This window comes from Chanodichthys erythropterus, chromosome 3, assembly GCF_024489055.1.
Source record: "Chanodichthys erythropterus isolate Z2021 chromosome 3, ASM2448905v1, whole genome shotgun sequence".
Lineage (NCBI taxonomy): Eukaryota > Metazoa > Chordata > Actinopteri > Cypriniformes > Xenocyprididae > Chanodichthys > Chanodichthys erythropterus.
The window spans coordinates 61,512,304-61,536,214 of record NC_090223.1 but is presented as its reverse complement, the minus strand read 5'-3'; the positions used below and the strand labels follow the sequence as shown (position 1 = coordinate 61,536,214).

At 40.1% G+C, this 23,911-nt stretch overlaps 1 protein-coding gene and 1 pseudogene across 3 annotated transcripts in view; one reads left to right on the top strand and one right to left on the bottom strand.

The window, feature by feature from the left end:
• The window catches only part of LOC137007702 (uncharacterized), a 1,237,067-nt pseudogene that overhangs the window by 1,042,568 nt on the left and 170,588 nt on the right, over positions 1-23,911 (top strand).
• Positions 1-23,911, bottom strand: part of LOC137006087 (NACHT, LRR and PYD domains-containing protein 3-like) — a 126,994-nt gene that overhangs the window by 1,672 nt on the left and 101,411 nt on the right. For 2 of the 3 annotated variants that reach the window (XM_067366509.1, XM_067366519.1), the window contains exons 12-14: positions 4,871-5,022; positions 2,764-2,820; positions 24-187 (exon numbers count right to left, since the gene is read on the bottom strand). In XM_067366509.1, the coding sequence (XP_067222610.1) occupies positions 24-187; positions 2,764-2,820; positions 4,871-5,022 (373 nt within the window). Of the gene's footprint in view, positions 1-23; positions 188-2,763; positions 2,821-2,882; positions 5,023-23,911 lie in introns of those variants that run through there. The other variant, XM_067366499.1, reaches the window with a different exon arrangement.

The window sequence follows — 23,911 nt, the reverse complement described above, 5'->3', positions numbered from 1 at the left end:
AAGCACTTTAAACCCAAACTTACTTCATGCAGCGTTTGACTGTAGTCAGAGAAACCTGCAGAATCTCTGCTATTGAAGGAAGACTCAAACCACATGACTTCAGGAAATGAAGTTGCTCTCGAGTGATGCTGTAATGGGTGAAGCTCGATCTCCAGCACAGGTAAGTGGAGCTGATAACTGGAACTGGCTGCAACAATGACACTATTGTATCCCTATCATTTGTTTTAGGACACTAGAGGTTATACAATATTAGGCCAAAAGAAAGAAAAGGATTTTAAATGTACCAAGATGTTTAAAGGGTTAGTTCACCAAAAAATTAAAATTCTGTCATTAATTACTCACCCTCATGCCGTTCCACACCCGTAAGACCTCTATTCATCTTCAGAAAACAAATTAAGATATTTTTGATGAAATCTAATGGCTCTGTGAGGCCTTCATAGGGAGTAATGACATTTCCTCTCTCAAGATTCATTAATGTACTAAAAACATATTTAAATCGGTTCATGTGAGTACAGTGGTTCAATATTAATATTATAAAGCCACAAGAATATTTTTGGTGCGCCAAAAAAAACAAAATAATGACTTGTATAGTGATGGCCAATTTCAAAACACTGCTTCAGGATGCTTCGGATCATAATGAATCAGCGTGTCGAATCAGCTGTTCAGTGCGCCAAAGTCACGTGATTTCAGCAGTTTGACACGCGATCCGAACCGCTGATTCAAAACAAAAGATTGAAAACGCTCCGAAGCTTCATGAAGCAGTGTTTTAAAATCACCCACCACTAGATATTGTTTTATTGGAGCACAAAAATTATTCTTGTCACTTTATAATATTAAGATAGATCCACTGAACTCACATTAACTGATTCAAATATGTTTTTAGCAGCTTTATCCCTCTGTGGTACACATTATGTTCTAACCATTAAATATTTTTTTAAATAAGTTTTTATTGCATGAAATAGCTTCAGTTATGAAATCCAAAAACGTTGCCATATGGAAACTCTGTTCCACAATGGAAAACGGTCAAAAAAAGTAGTTTTTCTATAGAATTATGATTTTCTTTTCTATTTAAATGCATATTTCTTTTAGAAACTGATAGTTATTTATACATAAATACAACTATACTACAAAAAACACTTCAAAATAAACAAATGCAATCATATTGTTGATGCAGTCATCTATAAAAATCCCAATGGAGAAATGCTGCAATTCCACTGTGGTACAGAGCTGCCATAAGAAACCTTGACATTTTCTCAATTTACAGTAAAACTCTGTTGGACAAAGTTTATTTGTGATTAAAACTTTATAATCTACTTATCAAAGATGCTGCAAAAAATCCCCCTTGAGAAGAGATGTGTAGAAATGAGGTAAATAGAGCAATTCCTGGAGCACTTCTACAGCGTCTTCAGTGGGAAAGAGAGTGTTTGAGGGACATTCACATGTCATGGGAATTAACAACAGCTCATCATTGGGAACCTTAAGGCCTTTTAATTCCCATAGTGCAATATATTGTGTTTGTTCTAAATATCAAGGACATGAGTAGAAATTAATTGTGGCCATATGGCAGCTCTGTACCATAGAAGGTTCTGGTTCTTGAGAGTTTTGATGGCTTTGCTCTCAATGCAGGACTCACTGAGCCATCAGATTTCATTAAAAATATCTTAATTTGAGTAATTAATGACATTATTTTCATTTTGGGTTAATTTTAACCCTTTAATCTCCTCTAAGTTACACAAATGTGCCAACAGGTGGCAGTACAGCACCAAATATAACTGATGAGGTGTGGCATATATACACCTTACTGTGTTAGTTCATACTGGGACAGAGAGAGTGAAGATTTTTTTAATTTGTGCAGTATTGTATGTGTAATGAATGAACGTAACTAATGTTAAATGTTTGAATATGATTATTTTGGGTGAAGTGTGTCTGTTATCGTTACGTTCGGCTGGATTCATGATCACAGTTTCACGACCGCAACAGTGTTTGGTGCGATTCTGAACTTATTTTGATGTCACTGTATAGTGTTCTGTGTGACCTTATTGTGAATCTTTAAGACGCCATTTTAATCATCACAGTTTCAGTATTCGTTTACCTCACTGTGTCACTCGATGTATATTGATAAGAAATATGATTTAAAGCTGTGTAAAGATGTGTAGATCATTTAATTCAGTGATAGTGTGTAACCTATTGTGTTTTCTACATTTCTTTGTAGGAAACCACACACACACACACACTTGTTTTAGCCTGTATCAACTGGATTGAAGTTTGTTTATTTGTAAAACACACTTATTTGTTGCTCTGCGTTTTCGCTCAAACATTAGTATTTGCACATCACTTTCTGTTTGTTTGTGAGTTGAGTTTTCCTTTGCAAAACAGATTGTGTTTGTTGGGAAAAAGCCTGATTTGTTTGTTTTATTAAAGTCAAAATATATGTATCAATGCAACTTTCACGAAGTCATTAAAAACCTTCCATCCGCCGGAAACAAAACAGTCCCTGTCCGTGAACAGCAACAGAAGTTACATTATTAGGCCATTAGATGGCGGCAAAGACTGTTTATGAGCGAGAGTCACTCAGTTCAAAGACTTTTATACTGTCTTTAGATCAAAGAAATACTCAGCAATGATGTTGACTTATGAATTTGCACATGGTTTGTCTTAAAGCATATTAAAAACACCACATAGACATATAAACAACCTTAAAAACTTTAGCTCTTCACACTAAGACAATCCAAACTAACTCAAATGAAAGCACTTGTTTCTTACTTGAACGAACGCTCTCTTACCAGAAAGCGTTTCAGGCCCTGTTGACGTCTTCAGGCTCTTGTCGTTTTCATAAAAAAAAAAAATGTGATAGTTAAAAAAAATTGTGGTTTAGTGTTTGATAGAAAAGATTTCACTAATAAAACCAAGAGATACATTTTCCTCTTTTATTTAAAGAAAAATGTGTGCAATTTTGAGGCTTGATTTGAGAAACAAAATAAGCGAATAAAACTATGGAAAGAAGGCGACCCTTTTATTTTAAGAGAATTATTTCAGTTATATGGCTTTATTTATTGACACCATTTGAAAGTGAACCTATGCTGGTCCAGGATCAGTTTATGAGCAGCACTTGACCAGCTCAAACCAGCTTCAAAACCTCCCTTAACCAGCATATGCTGTTTGTTTCAACAGTGTCTGTCACATGATCACTTCAAAACAAACTCATGACTGAGATTGAGAGATAAAGCATTATGATCAAGTTCTGGTGAGAAACTGCACTGATTAATGAGCGTTTGAGATCGTTCCTCATTACTGTTCGACACACACAAGCTTTTAACAAATATGACTGCTTTTATATGTCAGATATTAGGATTAGTTTCAATTACCATCTAGTTAACAAAGCTAAACAGCATTGCCCTTTGTGTGATAAGTTACAGAAACTGTTAAACGCACCAACTTAAATAATAAAATACACTTACCGGTTGTGGTCAATAAACAATGCCTTCTCCAGACAAAGTGGGAACTGCTCCATCTTTCAAGAATAATCTTTGTGCGAATCCGGCATTAAACTGATTGAGATTGAGGACGCTGTCCTCAGCAAAATGTGCTGCGCATAGTTTTACATGTGGATTATAATTTTCGGGAACCGAGTTAAACATAAATTGTAACCATTGATCTCTAAGTACAGTGTCCCTGGGAAGGCCAAACAAAGGTGATTGGACTGCGGGATGAAAATAACAGCGTTTCGACGACATGGCGACAAACACACTCTACAAACGCAACTCTTGTGTATTCCTGTGGGTGGAGGTTAGTCAAAAAACTGTTTTAGTGACGTCATTAAAGAAGGAAGTTGAGGGATGTAGTCCAAACTGGCCGTTCGATGTAGGCGACTTCTGTTAAATAAAATATCTCGCTTGGCATTGAACTTTGAGCTTTAAAATTTTACAGATTTTATTTATACTCTAACAACAACAACATTACACACTAACTAAAGTTTGAAACATGGGATCACGAAGAACGGGACCTTTAACAAATATGTGACTTTCAGCCAGTGTCTCAACTCTCATATTTAATGAATGAATAGTTGTTCTCACTGTCCAATGACAGCGCATGTTACATTCACAGTGACAGAGGATTGGCTCTTCAAACTGAGGTGAAAGCTGATTGGTTGCTCCACGTGTGTCCTGACCAATGGCGTTTTTAACTCGATTGACAAATGGATAAAGAAAAGCAATTGGCCAGTGCTTTTTAAAAAGTGATTTAAAATGATTTATTAATCTACATTTTAAGACATGAATCAAATAAACAGTTTTAAGTTTGTGTATTTATTCATACATGTAAAAATTTTATCATTCAAACAGAAATGGACATTTTTACATGTATGATTAAATTTATAAATTGATTGTTGATGTTATTTTTCAGTGGGTTTTTCAGTCTCTGTTCTGATTCATCAACACAGTTTCACTGATGATCCAGTATAATCAACCCTAAACCCAGGATAGAGCGGTTGAGTGAATGTGGTCTGGACTGTGTGGATGAGGATCATTGTGTCTCCAGAGACGCTGTAGAAGGACAGAGTTCCTGCACTGTGATCCACATACACTCCTACTCTATAGTGATCCTCATCATCATCATCATTCACTCCTACTCTATAGGGATTCTCCTTATTCACTGTTCTACTGATGATGGTCTTTACAGGAAGATCAGTCCGTATGTCATTGTGTCTGAATGAGTAACTGTCAGGAGAGCAGAACAAACTCCAGGACTGATCATTAGATCCAAACCTACTCTCACCACCCGATCCCTTCCTGCAGATGCTCTTATATGACACTGATATTAACACATATCCTTCACTCCACTCAATCTCCCAGTAAGAGCGTCGATCACTCACACTCTCTCTACACAACACCTGACGATCATCAAATCTGTCTGGATGATCAGGATACTTCTGGATTGTGTAAGTGCCAGTAATCACTGTATTGCTCTCAGACAGACGGAGTCCTTTACTCACTGTGTTCAGATCCAGAGTGATCTGATGGGAATCTGATGGAGATAAAACACAGTTAGATATAGAAATGTTAGTCTCAGAAGAATAATAATAATAAGTTTAAGAAGCATTTCATTTTCAAGCCAACTTAATAATATCATATTTGTCTAATTTTACATAAACACAAAAAATATAGATGAAAAATTAGCTTTAGTAATTAAGTTGACTCTAACTCCTCCTAGAGCTTTAACTCTACATACTCCAAACTCGGCTCAGACACTCAAACTGATCTGAAGTTAGTTGCTATATCTTTTCAGACTGATCGGACTTACGGTTTTCCTACAAATGACGATCAAAACTCGGAAAAACTCCCATTGACTTTCATTGACTGAATGTTCAAATGAGCCAAGACTTTCAAACTCCAACTGTCAAAATTCAAATTTAAACTACGGAAGCCCATTAGACTCAACTCAATTAGAATCAACTGCCATTCTATTTACTATTTCTAATCCATTGAAACTCATAAAACTCTATCTATCCATTTATCTACAGGTGCTGGTCATAATTAGAATATCATGAAAAAGTTCATTTTTTATTGTAAATTATTTTTAAAAAATGAGACTTTCATATATACTAGATTCCCTACATGTAAAGTAAAACATTTCAAAAGTTTTTTTTTTTTTTTTAATTTGTTGATTAGAGCGTACAGCTAATAAAAAAGTCCAAAATCCAGTATCTCAAAATATTAGAATATTTTCATTTGAGTTTCATTAAATGACCATCCCTACAGTATAAATTCTGGGTATCTCTTGTTCTTTGAAACCACACTAATGGGGAAGACTGCTGACTTGGCAATGGTCCAGGAGACAATCATTGACACCCTCCACAAAGAGAGTAAGTCACAGAAGGTCATTACTGAATGGGGTGGCTGTTTACAGAGTGATGTATCAAAGCATATTAAATGCAAAGTTGACTGGAAGGAAGAAATTGGGTAGGCAAAGGTGCACAAGCAACAGGGATGACCACAAGCTTGAGAATACTGTCAAGTAAAGCCGATTCAGACACTTGGGAGAGCTTCACAATGAGTCAAATGAAGCCGGAGTCAGCGCATCAAGAGCCACCACACTCAGACATCTTCAGGAAAAGGACTACCAAGTCACTTCTGAAACAGAAACAACGTCAGAAGCATCTTACCTGGGCTAAGGAGAAAAAGAACTGGACAGTGAACAGTGGTCGAAAGTCCTCTTTTCAGATAAAAGTAAATTTTGCATTTCATGTTGAAATCATGGTCCCAGAGTCTGAAGGAAGACTGGAGAGGCACAGAATCCAAGCTGCTTGAAGTCTAGTGGGAAGTTTCTGAAGTTTGTAATGATTTGGGGGCCCGTGATGTCTGCTGGTGTTGGTCCATTGTGTTTTATCAAGTGCAAAGTCAATGCAGCCATCTTCCAGGAGATTTTGGAGCACTTTATGCTTCCATCTGCTGACAAGCTTTATGGAGATGCTGATTTCTTTTTCCAGCAGAACTTTAGCACCTGCCCACAGTGCAAAAACCACTTCCAAGTGGTTTGCTGACCATGATATTACTGTGTTTTATTGGCCAGCCAACATGCCTGACCCCTGAATCTATGGAATATTTTAATGAGAAACAGTCGATCCAACAATATACAGATGATCTGAAGGCGCAATAGTGCCTCAGCAGTGCCACAGGCTGATCACTTCATTGCCACACTTCACTGATGCTGTAATTTGTGCTAGGAGCAAGTCATTTTCTGTAATATGTGCTGCCGACCAAGTATTGAGTGCACAAATGAACATACTTTAAAGAAGTTGAACTTTTCTGTTTTGAAAATCCATTTTTTGATTGATCTTAGGAAATATTCTAATATTTTGAGATACTGGATTTTGGACTTTCATGAGCTGTACGCTCTAATCATCAAAATTAAAAAAAAAAAAAAAAACTTTTGAAATGTTTTACTTTACATGTAGGGAATCTAGAATATATGAAAGTTTCATTTTTAAAAATAATTTACAATAAAAAAATGAACTTTTTCACAATATTCTAATTATGTGACCAGCACCTCTATCTATCTATCTATCTATCTATCTATCTATCTATCTATCTATCTATCTATCTATCTATCTATCTATCTATCTATCTATCTATCTATCTATCTATCTATCTATCTATCTATCTATCTAAACTAAATCTATCTATCTATCTATCTATCTATCTATCTATCTATCTATCTAAACTAAATCTATCTATCTATCAAAATCTATCAAACTAAATCTATCTATCTATCTATCTATCTATCTATCTATCTATCTAAACTATCTGTCTGTCTATCTATCTATCTATCTATCTATCTATCTATCTATCTATCTATCTATCTATCTATCTATCTATCTATCGAAACTAAATCTATCTATCTATCTGTATATCTGTATCTATCGAAACTAAATCTATCTATCTAAACTAAATCTATCTATCTATCTATCTATCTATCTAAACTAAATCTATCTATCTATTTATCTATCTATCTAAATCTATCTATCTATCAATCAAACTAAATCTATCTAAACTAAATTTATCTATCTGTCTATCTATAAATCTATCTAAACTAAATCTATCTATCTATCCATCTATCTATCACTTCTCATCTATCTATCTATCTATCTATCTATCTATCTATCTAAACTAAATCTATGTATCTATCTAAACTAAATCTATCTATCTGTCTATCTAAACTAAATCAATCTATCTATCTATCTGTCTATCTATATATCTATCTAAACTAAATCTATCTATCTATCTATCTATCTATCTATCTATCTATCTATCTATCTATCTATCTATCTATCTATCTATCTATCTATCTATCTATCTATCTAGCTAGCTAGCTATCTGTCTATCTATCTATCTATCTAGCTAGCTATCTGTCTGTCTATCTATCTATCTATCTAAACTAAATCTATGTATCTATCTATCTAAACTAAATCTATCTATCTATGTATCTATGTATCTATCTATGTATTTATCTATCTATCTGTCTATCTATCTATCTATCACTTCTCATCTATCTATCTGTCTATCTAAACTCAATCTATCTATCTAAACTAAATCTATCTATCTATCTAAACTAAATCTATCTATCTATCAAAATCTATCTATCAAACTAAATCTATCTATCTATCTAAACTAAATAGATATCTATCTAAACTAAATCTATCTATCTATTTATCTATCTAAACTAAATCTATCTATCTATCTATCTAAATCTATCTATCTATCAAACTAAATCTATCTATCTATCTATCTATCTATCTATCTATCTATCTATCTATCTAAGACCGGCTTTTTCAAGCCAACTTAAAGATTGTCTCGACAAACTTTTTTCATCTAGTTTACTTTTGCTATTGTTAAATAAATGTTCAGTGACATCTCCCAAAGATTTCTGAATTTTGGCACAATTTTTTCTCTGTATATTGTCTATATGGCTACTAGTAAATAACTTTATTCATGCTAGCATGAGTGGAAGTATTTAAACCATGTGTTACAACTAACCCCGCATTAGTTTGTGCCCCGCACGTGATTAACGAACAACAAAGCCTCACTTTCTTTCCAGTCAAGTGAATGTTTCACTTTGCGTTCAAAACCCTTTACTAACATTTTGAATACATAACAATATATATATATATATATATATATATATATATATATATATATTACATGGTCATATGTTCTGTCATATAACTGGTAAAACAATAAAATTACAGCACAATTTATTTGCCTTATACAACTCAGTAGGTATTATTAATATTATTAGGGGCCAAGCCCCGAAGGGGCTGTAGCCCCTATTGTAATTGTACGTTTTCCCTTTTATTATTATTATTCTTCCTCCCGAATGGGAGTCTATGGCAGCCCTATAAACGGAACATGAGAAAATGATGAAATTTGGCACAGTTGTAGAGATGCTCATGAATAGTGATTGGACCAAATTTGGAGTCTCTAGAACCAACTCTATAGCGCCACCACCAGTTCAAAATTTCAACATTCTAACGGTTTTAACATTTGAACTGTTTGTCATAGAAAAATTAAATTTAGTTCATCTGATTCGTCTCTTCATGCTGATGCTATTCAACTTCTTACATTAAGTCTCCACCCATTACAGTAGCGGCCATTTTGAAAAGTACAGTATTTGTTTTTTTTCGCTTCTCCTCCTTCAAAATTTGTCCAATTTTGTCCAATCTTTGATCAGATTATCTTTGGACTGAGCCGCACAGAAATGACTGAACAGATTTTTTTTATTCATCTTTGTTCAAAGGTTATGATGTCACGAAGTTAACAAGGTCGACCCAAAATTAGTATAGAGGCTGTATCTCGGCCAAACTTTGAGCAATCGAAACAAAAATTGGTACCCTTCATCAGAACCATGGTCTGAGGGTCTATGCCAAACTTGGGAACAGCGCCACCTACAGGTCATGAGATATGAAAAATGGCTATTTTGGCCAATAACTTTTGAACAGTTTGTCAGAAAATCAAGATCTTGGTGTCTATGGATTCCTTGGATCATGCCGAATCCGACGATATGCGATATCTTTTAAACAATTTGACATATCTTCACAAAAATTGGTATGTATGACCTTTAGAAGGTCGTGAAGGTACCTGAGAAGTTTCAGCACAGTGCCACCTACTGTTCCACAGATGTAATGATTATTTCAAAAACGCTTATAACTTTTGAAAACACTTTCCAAAATGTGTATGCTTCATGTCATTTTATTCCCTGGCTTATGCCGATTCCGACAATGTATCATTTGTCATTTTCCTTAAATGTACCTGTCTGCCGTATTGAAGTAAATGAAAAACAGTTTTTTCGCTACTCCTCCTACAAATTTTGGTCAATTTTGTCCAAAATCAGCTCAGATGATCTTTGGACCGAGCCGCACAGAAATGACTGAACAGATTTTTGATATTCACTACCATTCCCGAGATATTCATCTCTGAATGTGACCTTGCTTGTGTTTGTTGTCTTATGCTAGTTAGCTTAGCACAGTAATTGCTTAGCATGCTAAACTATTGCTATTCTTTCTAATGTGGTCTTCAGTCAACAGGTTAACCAAAACTTAGTTGGCATTAAATAACTTTGCATACTAATATGGTTAACATGCTATGAAGCTTTTTTTTTTGTGAACTCTTTCTCACACTGAAACCTCTGCTTAGCATACTGATGAACTTGCATGGCTGATTAGCTCAATGTGTTACGCCACGGATCCCGAATGCTCTGCATCGTGGGTTCGAAACTCAGTGTGACACATGCCCAGACCGCATGAGGTACTGTGGCAGGAAAAGATGCAGAACTTGTGTCTGTTCTAGGCATTCTGCCTAAAACTGGTCTAATCTGAAGCTATCACATGCAATTCCTTTATGTCCAAATTCGTAGTTATTCTTCTTCCCCCTGTATGGTAATCAATGAACCATAAGAAGGAAAATTATCAAATTTGGCATGCTTGTAGTGATAGTAATTAAAAGTAATTTGACCAACTTTGGAGTATCTAGGACTAAGTCTATAGCGCCACCACCAGTTCAAATATTCACTTTTGTAAAGGTTATAACTTTTGAACCCTTTGTTCCAGAAAAATGAATGTCAATACAACTGATTCCTCTCTTCATACTGATCACATTCAATATCTTACATTAAGTCTCCACCCAGTACAGTAGTGGCCATTTTGAAAAGTACAGTATTCCGTTTTTCGCTACTCCTCCTTCAAAATTTGTCCAATTTTGTCCAAACTTTGATCAGGTGATCTTTGGTCTGAGCCGCACAGAAATGACTGAACAGATTTTTTTTATTCATCTTTGTTCAAAAGTTATGATGTCACGAAGTTAACGAGGTTGACCCAAAATTGCTATAGAGGCTGTATCTCGGCCAAACTTTGAGCAATCAAAACTAAAATTGGTACACTTGATCAAGACCATGATCTGAGGTTCCATGCCAAATTTGGGAACAGCGCCACCTACAGGTCATGAGATCTGAAAAATGGCTATTTTGGCCAATAACTTTTGAACACTTTATTAGAAAATCAAGATCTTGGTGTCTATGGATTCCCTGTGCCATGCCGAATCCGAGGATATCAAATTCGTCAACATCGGATGAACCACGTGTCCGCCATTTTGAATTTTGTCATAAATTGCAATAACTTTTAAACAATTTGACATATCATCACAAAATTTGGTACATATGACCATCAGAGTGTCCTGAAGGTACATGAGAAGTTTCAGCACAGCGCCACCTAGTGTTCCACAGATATAATGATTTTTGCAAAATTGTTTATAACTTTTGAAAACATTATCCAAAATTTGTCTGCTTTATGTCATTTTATTCCCTGGTTTATGCCGATTCCGACAATGTGTCATTTGTCATTTTCCTTAAATGTACCTGTCTGCCATATTGAATTAAATCAAAAACAGTTTTTTCGCTACTCCTCCCACAAATTTTGGTCAATTTTGTCCAAAATCAGCTCAGATGATCTTTGGACCGAGCCGCACAGAAATGACTGAACGGATTTTTGATATTCGCTACCATTCCCGAGATATTCATCTCTGAATGTGACCTTGCTTGTGTTTGTTGTCTTATACTAGTTAGCTTAGCACAGTAATTGCTTAGCATGCTAAACTATTGCTATTCTTTCTAATGTGGTCTTAAGTCAACAGGTTGACCAAAACTTAGTTGGCATTAAATAACTTTGCATACTAATATGGTTAACATGCTATGAAGCTTTTTTTTTGTGAACTCTTTCTCACACTGAAACCTCTGCTTAGCATACTGATGAACTTGCATGGCTGATTAGCTCAATGTGTTACGCCACGGATCCCGAATGCTCTGCATCGTGGGTTCGAAACTCAGTGTGACACATGCCCAGACCGCATGAGGTACTGTGGCAGGAAAAGATGCAGAACTTGTGTCTGTTCTAGGCATTCTGCCTAAAACTGGTCTAATCTGAAGCTATCACATGCAATTCCTTTATGTCCAAATTCGTAGTTATTCTTCTTCCCCCTGTATGGTAATCAATGAACCATAAGAAGGAAAATTATCAAATTTGGCATGCTTGTAGTGATAGTAATTAAAAGTAATTTGACCAACTTTGGAGTATCTAGGACTAAGTCTATAGCGCCACCACCAGTTCAAATATTCACTTTTGTAAAGGTTATAACTTTTGAACCCTTTGTTCCAGAAAAATGAATGTCAATACAACTGATTCCTCTCTTCATACTGATCACATTCAATATCTTACATTAAGACTCCACCCAGTACAGTAGTGGCCATTTTGAAAAGTACAGTATTCCATTTTTTCACTACTCCTCCTACAATTTTTGTCCAATTTTGTCCAAAATCAGCTCAGGTGATCTTTGGACCGAGCCGCACAGAAATGACTGAACGGATTTTTGATATTCGCTACCATTCCCAAGATATTCATCTCCGAATGTGACCTTGCTTGTGTTTGTTGTCTTATGCTAGTTAGCTTATTAGCTATTAGTTATAGCTAATTGCTTAGCATGCTAACCAGTTGTCATTCTCTTTAATGTGGCTCTTCAGCTATCAAGTTAACCATGAGCTTCATTAGCATTAAGTTAGCTTAGCATGCTAATATGGTTAGCATGCTAAGTAATGCTTTTTTGTAAATTCTTTCTTACACTAAAAGTTTTCTTCCACAGATTGTTGAATGTGCATCCTCAAGTAGCTCAATGTGTAAAGCCAGTTACCTGATGAGCTCTGCACCCCAAGATAGTGGGTTCGAATCCCAGGTGGAGCGGTTTTATGAAATAGTGTGTTTTGATTCCTTTACTGCCTCTTGGATTAGAAATAAATGCTTTTTGTTTCATGCTGTGTTCATTTTCATCTAAGCTTATGTACATTCTGAGTTCATTTTCGCCCGTAATTCTGAACCAGCTGTTTCATGTTTGTTCATTTTCTGCTGTTTTTCCTCTTCCTGCTCTGTATTGCGCTACAGCATGATGAGCTGCAGAATGATCTAAAGTAGTTATTAAATATAACAGTTTTATAAAAATTCTTCATTTTGAGTTCATTTTCACATGAACTAATGAACTTTGGCAGGTGTACCAACATTCACCTGCACAGTGGTGCAATGAGATGAGAAATGGACACTGGACTCGGAGGTCGTGGGTTGGAATCCCGTGTGGGGTTCCTTTATACAATTGTGTGTAATGAGTCATTTTGATACCTTTTTTATCCAAATAAGCATCGTACTAATCTTTATTCCTCTTGAATGAGATACAAGTGTTTTTAGTTCATTCCCTGTTCATTCTCTGAACTTCTATTGATTTTCATTTCATTTCCACCTGTCCTTCTGAACCAGCTGTTTTGCATGTACATTCAATTTCTGCTGTTTTTGCTCTTCCTGCTCCGTATTGCGCTACTGCCCCTTCTGGGGCTTGGCCCCGAATTGCTGCTTGCAGCTATATTTGTAATTATTGTTTTTGTTGTTACATTTAATGTATTGCTACAATTTAATATGTGAATTATATTATCAGAAAACTGAACTCATTTAGCGTCGTCAGGCTTTTATTTGTGCTTAACAGATAAAACAGCGGAGCTGCAGCGCACTCGGGTTTATGGCTGCTGTAAACTTTACCTGCCACAAGATGATAAGATGGCACTGTTTTCAACACACTTGATGCTCTGAAACTTTTTTTCCCGAAACATTCAGAGAAAAGCTTCAAAGATTTAAGAGCTTATTTCTCCATCCCTACTCTATAGTTTCAGGCCTTTTGCAAATGTTTCAGTGAAGTTTAGCTGTTTTAGAGAGCTTTTAAACATTTTGAGCTTTTTTTGTTCAATTTAATTTAAAGCCTACATCAGTTCTGTGATCGACTCTCAGGTCTGCTGTGAGGAAACGCTCCAGATTCAAATGGAGGATCGAAACAGGTGTGCTTTTAATGAAGTTTGATCAAAGCCTGTCACTGTATTTCATGAGTCTGTCATTATTCATTTCAGGGGCGCCTGCCGGATTTTATCGCACAGAACTTCAAATGTTAATAATTTTTGGTTTGACAGTGAACTCTCTCACAGAAGACCAGATAAATAGATGAGCCAAGTACCATTAAGACCTTCGTTAATCTTCGGAACACAAATTAAGAAATCCAATGGCTCAGTGAGGCCTGCAATGACATTTCCTCGAAAAATGAGTAATAAATGACAGAATTTTCATTTTTGGGTGAACTACCCCTTAAAGAGGGAAAATTGACAGGCTTGTGCTGTGGTTACATGGCTGTTTTGCCCGCGACAGTCAGGACTCTTCGTCTGCTGAACAATCTGGTAGGCCTGTCGTCCCGAAACAAATTAAGCTGGTCCATTCATTCTCTTGCGGTGTACCATATGTGAGACATAGGGGGAGGAAATCCAGCGGTCACGTTTCACATTCACCTGGCTACAAATGGCTGCTAAAGACAATGGACCCCCGATACAATTTGCCTTGCCGTAAATACTTTGCCCAGGATGCGCTCCTGAAACTGTATTTTAAAGTTGACGAACTGCTGTCACAGTTTTCTCAGATAACACACTTCACAAACACTTCTGATCTATAGGAACCCTACATCGGTCATTTTATTTATCCACTTGTCTGCAAACCAGTTAACTTACTCTCCGAATAAACACACCGGGGAGATCATCGCAGATGTTTCTTGGAATTAGAGAGCTGAGCAACAAGTTTGCATCGAAACTGATAACAGGAGCAATATTGTGAAAGCGCTGAACTGAATAAGTGTTCAAGGCTGCAGTGTTTCAGCATCGCCTTCATCTTGATCTTGGTGTTTTACTATGATAGGATCATGTTTGGATTTGCCCTGTGTATGTTGCTGTGAACTTTAGTAAATATGCAGGTCAAGGTGGTTGTTTTCATGCGGTCCTGTTCAGTGTCGCACCTTTACTTGTCTAAAATGTAAACAAGCTCTTTGCTGTTGCACACACTTTACACTGTGAATTCTCAAACATGCTTTGCTGTGATGTTTTTATGGTGCTTTGAAGTACATAAATGTATGTATTATATGAAATCATGGCATTTGGTTATTTGGTGTCCTTTTGGAGTCTGCAAGTGTCCTTTTTTTGGAAAGACACCTAAATTTACCTTGAAAAAAGCTGAAAAATACACACTTCAATCTGATGGTTTACTTTGCTGGATAAAGGCAATGATGGCAAAATAGACATGTTAAATAAGATAAATGGTGTATGATTAATTTCATAAGTGTGCGGTAAATCGCAATTAATCATAATTATAATATTTTATATATATATATATATATATATATATATATATATATATATATATATATGTATATAATATATATATACAACAGTTCTGTCTGGTTCTCGAATCTGATTGGCTGATAGCCATGCGATATTTCAGTGATAACAGCACTCCTACTGCCTTTTCACCGTTTGTATCACTCCGCTTGAAGTGACCGTCATGGCGGCCGATCTAATCAACCGTAATTTTTACAAATACTACTCCTTGTACCACGAACTGTAGTTTTAATAGTTTTTTAGGCGAGAATGTAGTTGTTTAGACCTGAAATATGTGACTCATATTTAACAGCGCCTATTTTACAATTTGTTTTGATGTTTTCGGAGATGCGAGCTCGAGTGCGTCAGCGGCCGTTCAGTGCTTCTGTAACCGCCGAGAACAGCTTCATCTCGGCCAGTGCCTCAGGGATTTGCCGCTGGCTCTTATAGTGGTTAAACACAAGACATAATTCAATTTGAGTACATAGAATGGGCAGTCTTTGGTCTTATTGATCTATTATTTGTTCAGTTTATCAGTATTATCAGTAGCAAGTCGAATTGTGCTATATTAAATTTGATAATAATAAACGTTATGTTACATCCTTATATAGCACATTGGCTACAACTATACGGGACATATCAGACTCTTCTCCGCTTCAAATACGTAAAACATTAAACTCTATAAACATATGTTTTTTTGAGTAAAGAAAACGCTTTACATTTTTTTTTCAAACATCAGATCTTTATTTACCTTTGCATTGCACAGAGGAGATGTCCAAACTGCCTGCGCACTTCATTCACGAGGTGAGGCGGATTAATGAGGCTTGATTGACAGTTTGAGGATCCAATGGAGTTAGGTTTTTGTCACAAGCTCTTTAAAATCCTTTTCATTCGTTAAATATTTATAAAACCCACATACGTAAATGGTGACCTATTTTTTTTTTAATAACTAGTGCTTTATGTTTGTTTGACTGAACTGTACAATTGTGCTTATATGTTGTTCAATAAATATTATTTTATATAAATATGCCCATTAAGTAATATGGATTGAGTGAACATTACATTAATACGCCATTAGATGGTGGCAACACTTTACAGGAGAATTAGTCAGTGAGTCACAAGAGACTTTTAAATTGAAAGGAACTTTGCAAAAGGAAGTTGTTTTAGCGCTGTGGTGTTATGGATGGAAAAAGACAAATACAAAGATCGCTTACCTCAGCGGACATTCAAACGGATGTATAAAGGAACGTATAAAGGATGTAATATTATGGACATCGTCTTGATGAATGAATCTAATGCAATATGCCAGACAGAGGTAATAGCCTACTCTCTCTCGCTCTCTCTCTCTCTCTCTCTCTCTCTCTCTAATACAGTAGAAAATTCAATGTGTTTCAATGAAGCGACTCAACGTTCCTTCGTTACTAGTTCTAAAGTGATGTTTTAGAGTTAGCAACGGAGGCTTGTTTCAACTGGCAACTTGAGTTTTGAAACGTTCCTTCGTTACTAGTTCTGAAGTGACGTTTTAGAATTAGTAACGGAGGCTTGGTCCAACTGTCAATTGAGATTTGAATCCGTGGCGGAAGAAAGTAGTTCTGCACAAAAAATGGTTTTAAAGACACTCCGTTGTTGTTCTTATTTATTTACACACTCGTGCCGTCGAACTGTTGTATAAACGCAATATCACACTCGTAGCAGCGTGCTGATATACAGCCATATCGCACGGCTACTCGTGTGATATTGCTCATATATATATATATATATATATATATATATATATATATATATATATATATATATATATATATATATAGGGTAGAAGGGGGCACAAGGCGCCTTTGGTATTATTTTCCTCTAAACCGCTAGATGGAAACATCCCCTTTTCAAAATGCATGTGCAAATTTGCCTGATCCTTGACTTGATCTCGGGCAGCAACGCAAAGTTGATTCTGAGGTAGTTTGATCTAATATTTGATGTTTTTTTAAATGTTGTTGATTTACGTAGCAAATGAGAATTCATTAAATTAATGTTTGTATTTTCAGACGAAGGTCTTCTTAATGATTTTCCATTCTGTTCAAGGTAAATCAAGCAACAGTTTTTCAATAAGGGAAGAATATGTAAAAGTATGGTATTTGGGGTAAAAATCACCCCTGCTGTTGGGGCAAAAAGCACAATAATTAACATGATAATGAATAGTTTATAATTTTTCCATTTCTTGACGTGACATGGTTCGAGTTAGATGGCGAATATCATATATCAAATTTGGTTTTCCATATTAGAGATAATACCCATATTTATAATGAAACAGTCATATTTAAAAAATATTATATTAATCATATAATAAAATGTTGTTATTTATTGTAAATTTAATGTACTTTGACACAGTCTGCATTGTAAAAAGCGCTATATAAATAAAGATGACTTGACTTTACTGCTATAAATCTATAATAAATATTATGGGATCTCCTTCAATGCTTTCAGAATCTTTACTTTTTAAAGTAATTTTGTTTCTGTATTTTTAAAATATATTTTTATATTAACATAGGCCTATTTTAATGACAATATATTTATTGAACAGAAATTAATTCTTCTGTTTATCAAAATAAACAGAAAATAGTACAAACTTTGCTAAAGTGATTCTTTTGAACAAGTATTTACTTACACATTATTAAAAACGTTATTATAGCTAAAGTATTTGTATGAACACTGTGTTCATTTTACCCCATGTGTGTCCTCACCACCTCATACATTTATAAGATTTTTAAACAAAATTAACGTCTTGGTTACGTATGTAACCCTCGTTCCCTGAAGGAGGGAACGGAGACGTACGTCAGTAGTGACCGACGAATTGGGATATCGCTTAGAGAGCCCTATCATCTTCATGTAAACTAAAACAAGCCAATGAAATTGGCGTGCGATATTTGCATAATGTGCACCGCCCCCGTCAGGTGTATATAAATAGGAAGCAGATGCAACCGCACTCTGTTTTTCGCTGAGGAGACAACTGGTGTCCGCGCTACAGCGAGGGTACAGAAACTGTGGCGACGGGACGTACGTCTCCGTTCCCTCCTTCAGGGAACGAGGGTTACATACGTAACCGAGACGTTCCCTTTCAGTCGGTCACGCTCGACGTATGTCAGTAGTGACCGACGAATTGGGATCCCAACTAAAGCGCCACAGTTATGAAACCCCTTCCAGTGCCCAGCGCAAGCTCAGCCGCCCATAGCACACCGGCTGGCGGTGAAGGGGGCTAGCTTACACCGAGAGAGTCTACTGCTGTCTAACCACTACCCACTAAGTAAACTGGACTACACTGGGGAAGCGAACCCGTAAGGGACGCTGCGGAGACCACTACCTACCCAATGGGGGAGGAGTTTACGTGGGAAATACACATATGGACTGGCCCGGGGGGCAGTACGCATATGGAGTCCCTGGGATGGCTCCACCTGTGTAGGGGGAGACTCATCTGACAGGTGACAGCAGAGCTGGCTCTGCTAAGGGAAAGACACGGACTCGGCCCGTAGGGAGTTTTAAACCGTGGATAATTACACATATGGGACCGCTCACGTAGAGGGGTCACGACATATGGGCCCCAGCCAACAGACAGCATCAGCGACGGATGTAGGCCTGGCATCAGACACTCCGCAATGTCCGAGCCGAAGGGGGAGGCGGAGGAACTCGACAGGGTTCGCCAAGCGGGGAACACGACTGGAGTGAAAGTATGCACGTATCCGGCCAGTGGTGGGAATGGCATTGCAAGCCGACACTTAGAGCGGGTACAACACGTCTACCGACTAGTGGATGCGAGTACACGTGAGGATACCGGCTCTACACGTAGGCTATAAAACCTAGCGAACGTGTTTGGTGTCGCCCAGCCCGCAGCTCTACAGATATCTGTCAGCGAGGCGCCATGAGCCAGCGCCCAGGAAGAGGCCACCCCTCTGGTGGAGTGGGCTCTCAACCCGAGCGGGCAAGGCACGCCCTGGGATTCGTACGCCAAGGCGATGGCATCCACTATCCAGTCGGCCATCCTCTGCTTGGAGACAGCCTTTCCCTTCTGCTGGCCTCCGTAACAGATGAAGAGCTGATCTGAGGTCCTGAAGCTTCGCGTTCTATCCATGTAAACGCGCAGAGCGCGGACGGGACAGAGCAAAGCTAGGGCTGGGTCTGCCTCCTCCGAGGGCAGCGCTTGCAGGTTCACTACCTGATCTCTGAAGGGAGTGGTAGGAACTAGGGATGGGCATTCGATTAAATTTTCTTAGTCGATCGTCGGAAGAATTAATGATCGACTATCGATTAATCATTAATATTTTTATAATACAATTAATTATTTAACTTTTATAATTCATGTGTAATTATAATGCAATGAATACAATGAATACAAAAACACAGCGTGTTTTTCCTCGTTGAGACCTTTATTACAAGATCAACTTGTGGCAGACAGTTAAACTATATTCAGTTAGGCAAACCAAACATATGCGCGTGCATATGCGGTGCTCTAAAGCAGTGGAACCTGCAGCTGCGAGCCGGCGTTTCTAAACAGAGACCTCATTTGTTCCAAAATAATAATAATAAAAAAGAATCATGTTAAACAATAACTTAAAAAACATAATAATACTTAGATCTGACAGGTTTTGTCAAAATGTAACTCAAAACTATCCAAGCCAGAAGAAAGAGCCAGATATTAGCCTTCCTAACAATTAGGCTAACTTAACAAATTAGGCTACTTAAAGCCTCGTGAAAAATAACTAACTTTAGTAACTCGCATACAACTTCTGCACCAGTCTACTGATTTTTGTTGAGAAATATAAGCATGTTGACATGATCTTGGGTCAGACGCGACCGCAACCTGGTGACCGGAACGTTGCCGGGATGCACAGGTACCTGCGCGCTAACTTGGCCAGCCCGGGGAACCTTATTCCATTCACTTTACCAGTCTGTAGGTGTGCAATTCAGGGGTGGGGGATTCTCCCTCAGAATCAAAACGGAAGATCACAGATAACCGAGTATGGTGTCAAATATTGCACCCTGGTGGTAAAATGTTTAATTGCTGCCACACAGTGAAATTCATTTAATTGCTTTAAGACTCACACTACGCAATGCAAAAAATGCATTATTCGATAACAAATTAACGTGATCGACGAAATTCTTAACGATCAATTATCGATCGTCGATTAATCATGCCCATCCCTAGTAGGAACCTTGGGCACGTATCCAGGCCGGGGTCTCAGAATGACGTGAGAATCACCGGGCCCGAATTCTAGGCACGTTTCGTCAACCGAAAATGCATGCAGATCCCCTACCCTCTTCAGGGAAGCCAATGCAACCAGAAGAACTGTCTTAAGAGACATTAGTTTCAGGTCGACTGATTGCAAAGGCTCAAAGGGATGACCCCGGAGAGCTGTGAGAACCAGGGTCAAATCCCGAGAGGGTACGGAGGAAGGGCGAGGAGGATTTAGTCTCCACGCCCCCCTCAGGAACCTGACGATCAGATCGTGTTTCCCCAGGGACTTACCCTCAACTGCGTGGTGATGTGCGGCGATAGCGGCAACATGCACCTTGAGGGTGGAGGGAGACAGCCTTCGCTCCAACCCATCTTGCAGGAAGGAAAGCACGGATCTGACCGAACATGATCGGGGGTCCTCTCGGCGAGAGGCGCACCATTCGACGAACAGGTTCCACTTCAACACGTAGAGACTCCTAGTGGAAGGAGCTCTAGCGGAAGTGATGGTGTCTACGACCGCTTGCGGGAGATCACTCAGAACCTCCGCATCCCGTCCAGGGACCACACGTGGAGGTTCCATAGATCGGGACGCGGGTGCCACAGGGTGCCCCGTCTCTGAGTCAGGAGGTCCTTCCTCAGAGGAATCGGCCAGGGAGGGGCTGTCGCGAGGAGAATGAGGTCTGAGAACCAGGTCCGAGTGGGAATAAAACCACTGGCAGTGGGCAGTTTCCGGGGAGGCAAACAGGTCTACCTGGGCCTCGCCGAAATGGTGCCAAATCAGCTGGACCGCCTGGGGGTGGAGCCGCACTCGCCCGCAAGTGGAGGCTGCCGTGACAGCTCGTCGGCTGCACGGTTGAGCACACCTGGGACATGAGTGGCCCGAAGGGACCTCAGATACTTCTGACTCCACAACAAGAGATGGCGGGCGAGTTGCGACATGCGACGGGAGCGTAGACCACCTTGACGGTTGATGTACGCAACGGCCGCAGTGCTGTCTGAGCAGACTAGAACGTGCTTGCCTAACAACAGCTTCTTGAAGCGGGTCAGCGCAAGACGAACCGCTAGCAACTCGAGGCAATTGATATGCCAATGCAGCTGAGGCCCCGTCCAAAGACCTGCCACTGCATGCCCGTTGTACGTGGCCCCCCATCCCGTGGCAGAGGCATCTGTGGAGAAAGCGTGATCCATGCCTCCAGACTCCGAGCCAGCGGGACCAAAGGCACCACAGACGCACCGGGGGTGGGGCAGCAAGGCAGAGAGGGACCCGACTCGGGCGGCTTGGGAGCGGCCCAGAGTGGGGTCGGACTCTGCGAGGCAGCAGTGTGCATGGGAGACGGCGCACGGGACGCGGTCTGCGCCATCACACTGCCGCCTGCTGGCGAATGGGGAGGGAGCTGCCAGCGGCGAGGTGGGGCCTGGCACACTGGCAGACACACCTTGTTGTGACCTGGAGTTTGAGGAAACTGCTCTTTTTGTGAAAAAGTGGGTACCGCTGGACTCCGGGGAGCCAGCGGTGGTTGATAGACAGACATCACAAATTCCCCCCGGCCCTCCTCCGGGGGTGGGAGAGATGGTGGAAAACTCTCCCGAAGAGCAAGATCCTTCCCCTCCAGGTTGCCCGTCTCAGTGCCGTGTTTTCCTTTTCCGTTTACCACCGGGCTTAGCGGAGACGGGCTGGGCACCACGCCCGCGACCGGCACCCTGCTGCCTGGCTGGTGTAGGCTGCTGCTTTGCCGGCTTAGCAGGGGCGGAGGACGATGCAGGCGGGCGCCCGCATGTCCGCCAGGGTCAGCCAAAGGTGGCGTTGCTGGACTACCAAGGTAGACATCGCATGACCAACAGCGCGTGCTGTCACCTTCGTTGCCCGGAGGGCAAGGTCAGTGGCAGCGCGCAGCTCCCCAAGCAGCTGTTGGTCAGGACCTTCCTGGGGCATCTCCGACAGCGCTTTTGCCTGATAGACCTGCAAAAGGGCCATCGCGTGCAGGGCAGAGGCAGCCTGCCCACAGGAACTGTAAGCTTTCTCAGTCAGACCGGCTGAGAATTTACAGGCCCGGGACGGGAGATGCGGCTCACCACGCCAGCCAGTGGCCGTTGGACACAGCTGCATCGCAACAGACAGCTCGACTGGCGGGATCCTCGCATACCCCCTGGCTGCCCCGCCGTCCAGGGAGGTGAAGGCGGACGCGGGGCCAGGCCTCGAACGAACACTATATGGTGTTTGCCAAGACCTGGTCACCTCGTCATGCACTTCCGGGAAGGAAGGCATTGGTGCGGGACGCTGGGTTTGGCCCGCGCGACCCCCCCCCCCCCCCCAAGTACCAATCATCCAACCGAGATGGGCCGGGACAGGGTGGAGGGTTCCACTCAAGCCTGACGCACGGGAGAGCACAGCCGTCAACTCAGGATCCGACTTGGGCCACGCTACCGTCCCGGAGGGCGGCAGCACGTCCGGGTCTTCCCCCGAGGACTCTGGCTCACCTTCCGATGCTGAGATCGACATCCGATCCGCTGCCGGCACCGTCGTATGCGGCATAGGAGAGGGGACCCCCGCTTCCTGAGACTTCAGGAAGGAGAGCCTCGACCTCAGCACCGCGATGGTCATGTTCCCGCAATGGGAACATGAACCATCCACAAAAGCTGCTTCAGCGTGCTGAACGCCCAAACACGAGATGCAGTGATTGTGCCCATCAGCAGGGACCAGGGAACGACCGCACCCAGTAACGCACAGACGAAATGACATACTGTCAGGGTTCGTCTGTAAAGCTCTTTTAGAAGGGGAAGTCAACTCACTCGTGCTGAAGCACCCAGGGAGCGACGCGATGTGTCAGGTACACCACTCCCTGACACACCGAGGAACCGGCCCAAATCGCTACACACACACTCTTTGTGTTGCTGTGAAAACAGCAGTTTTAGAGCTTATAGCTCAGCTCCTCGGACACTCGCGACCTCGCTGAACGTGCCCTCTTCACCAGCACCGAAGCTCGCTGCAGATCCTCTTCTGAGGCAGTGTTTTAGTACAAAACAAATGAAGAAAGGAGTCTTCTGAACAGGACACCAGTGAATGGCTCCGAAGCGAAAGACAGAGTGCGATTGCATCTGCTTCTTATTTATATACACCTGTCGGGGGCGGTGCGCATTATGCAAATATCGCACGCCAATTCCATTGGCTTGTTTTAGTTTACACGAAGATGATAGGGCTCTCTAAGCGATATCCCAATTCGTCGGTCACTACTGACGTACGTCTCCGTGACCGACTGAAAGGGAACCACTTTTATGATTTATTTTCACACAAAATCTGCTGCTCCATCAATGTTCAGTACAAGCATATATATTTTTCCTGTAATCATACACTTTGAGAGTAGTGAAAAGCACATTTTTTTTTAAGGTGTGCCTTTAGCCCATTGTACCCTATATGTGTGTGTGTGT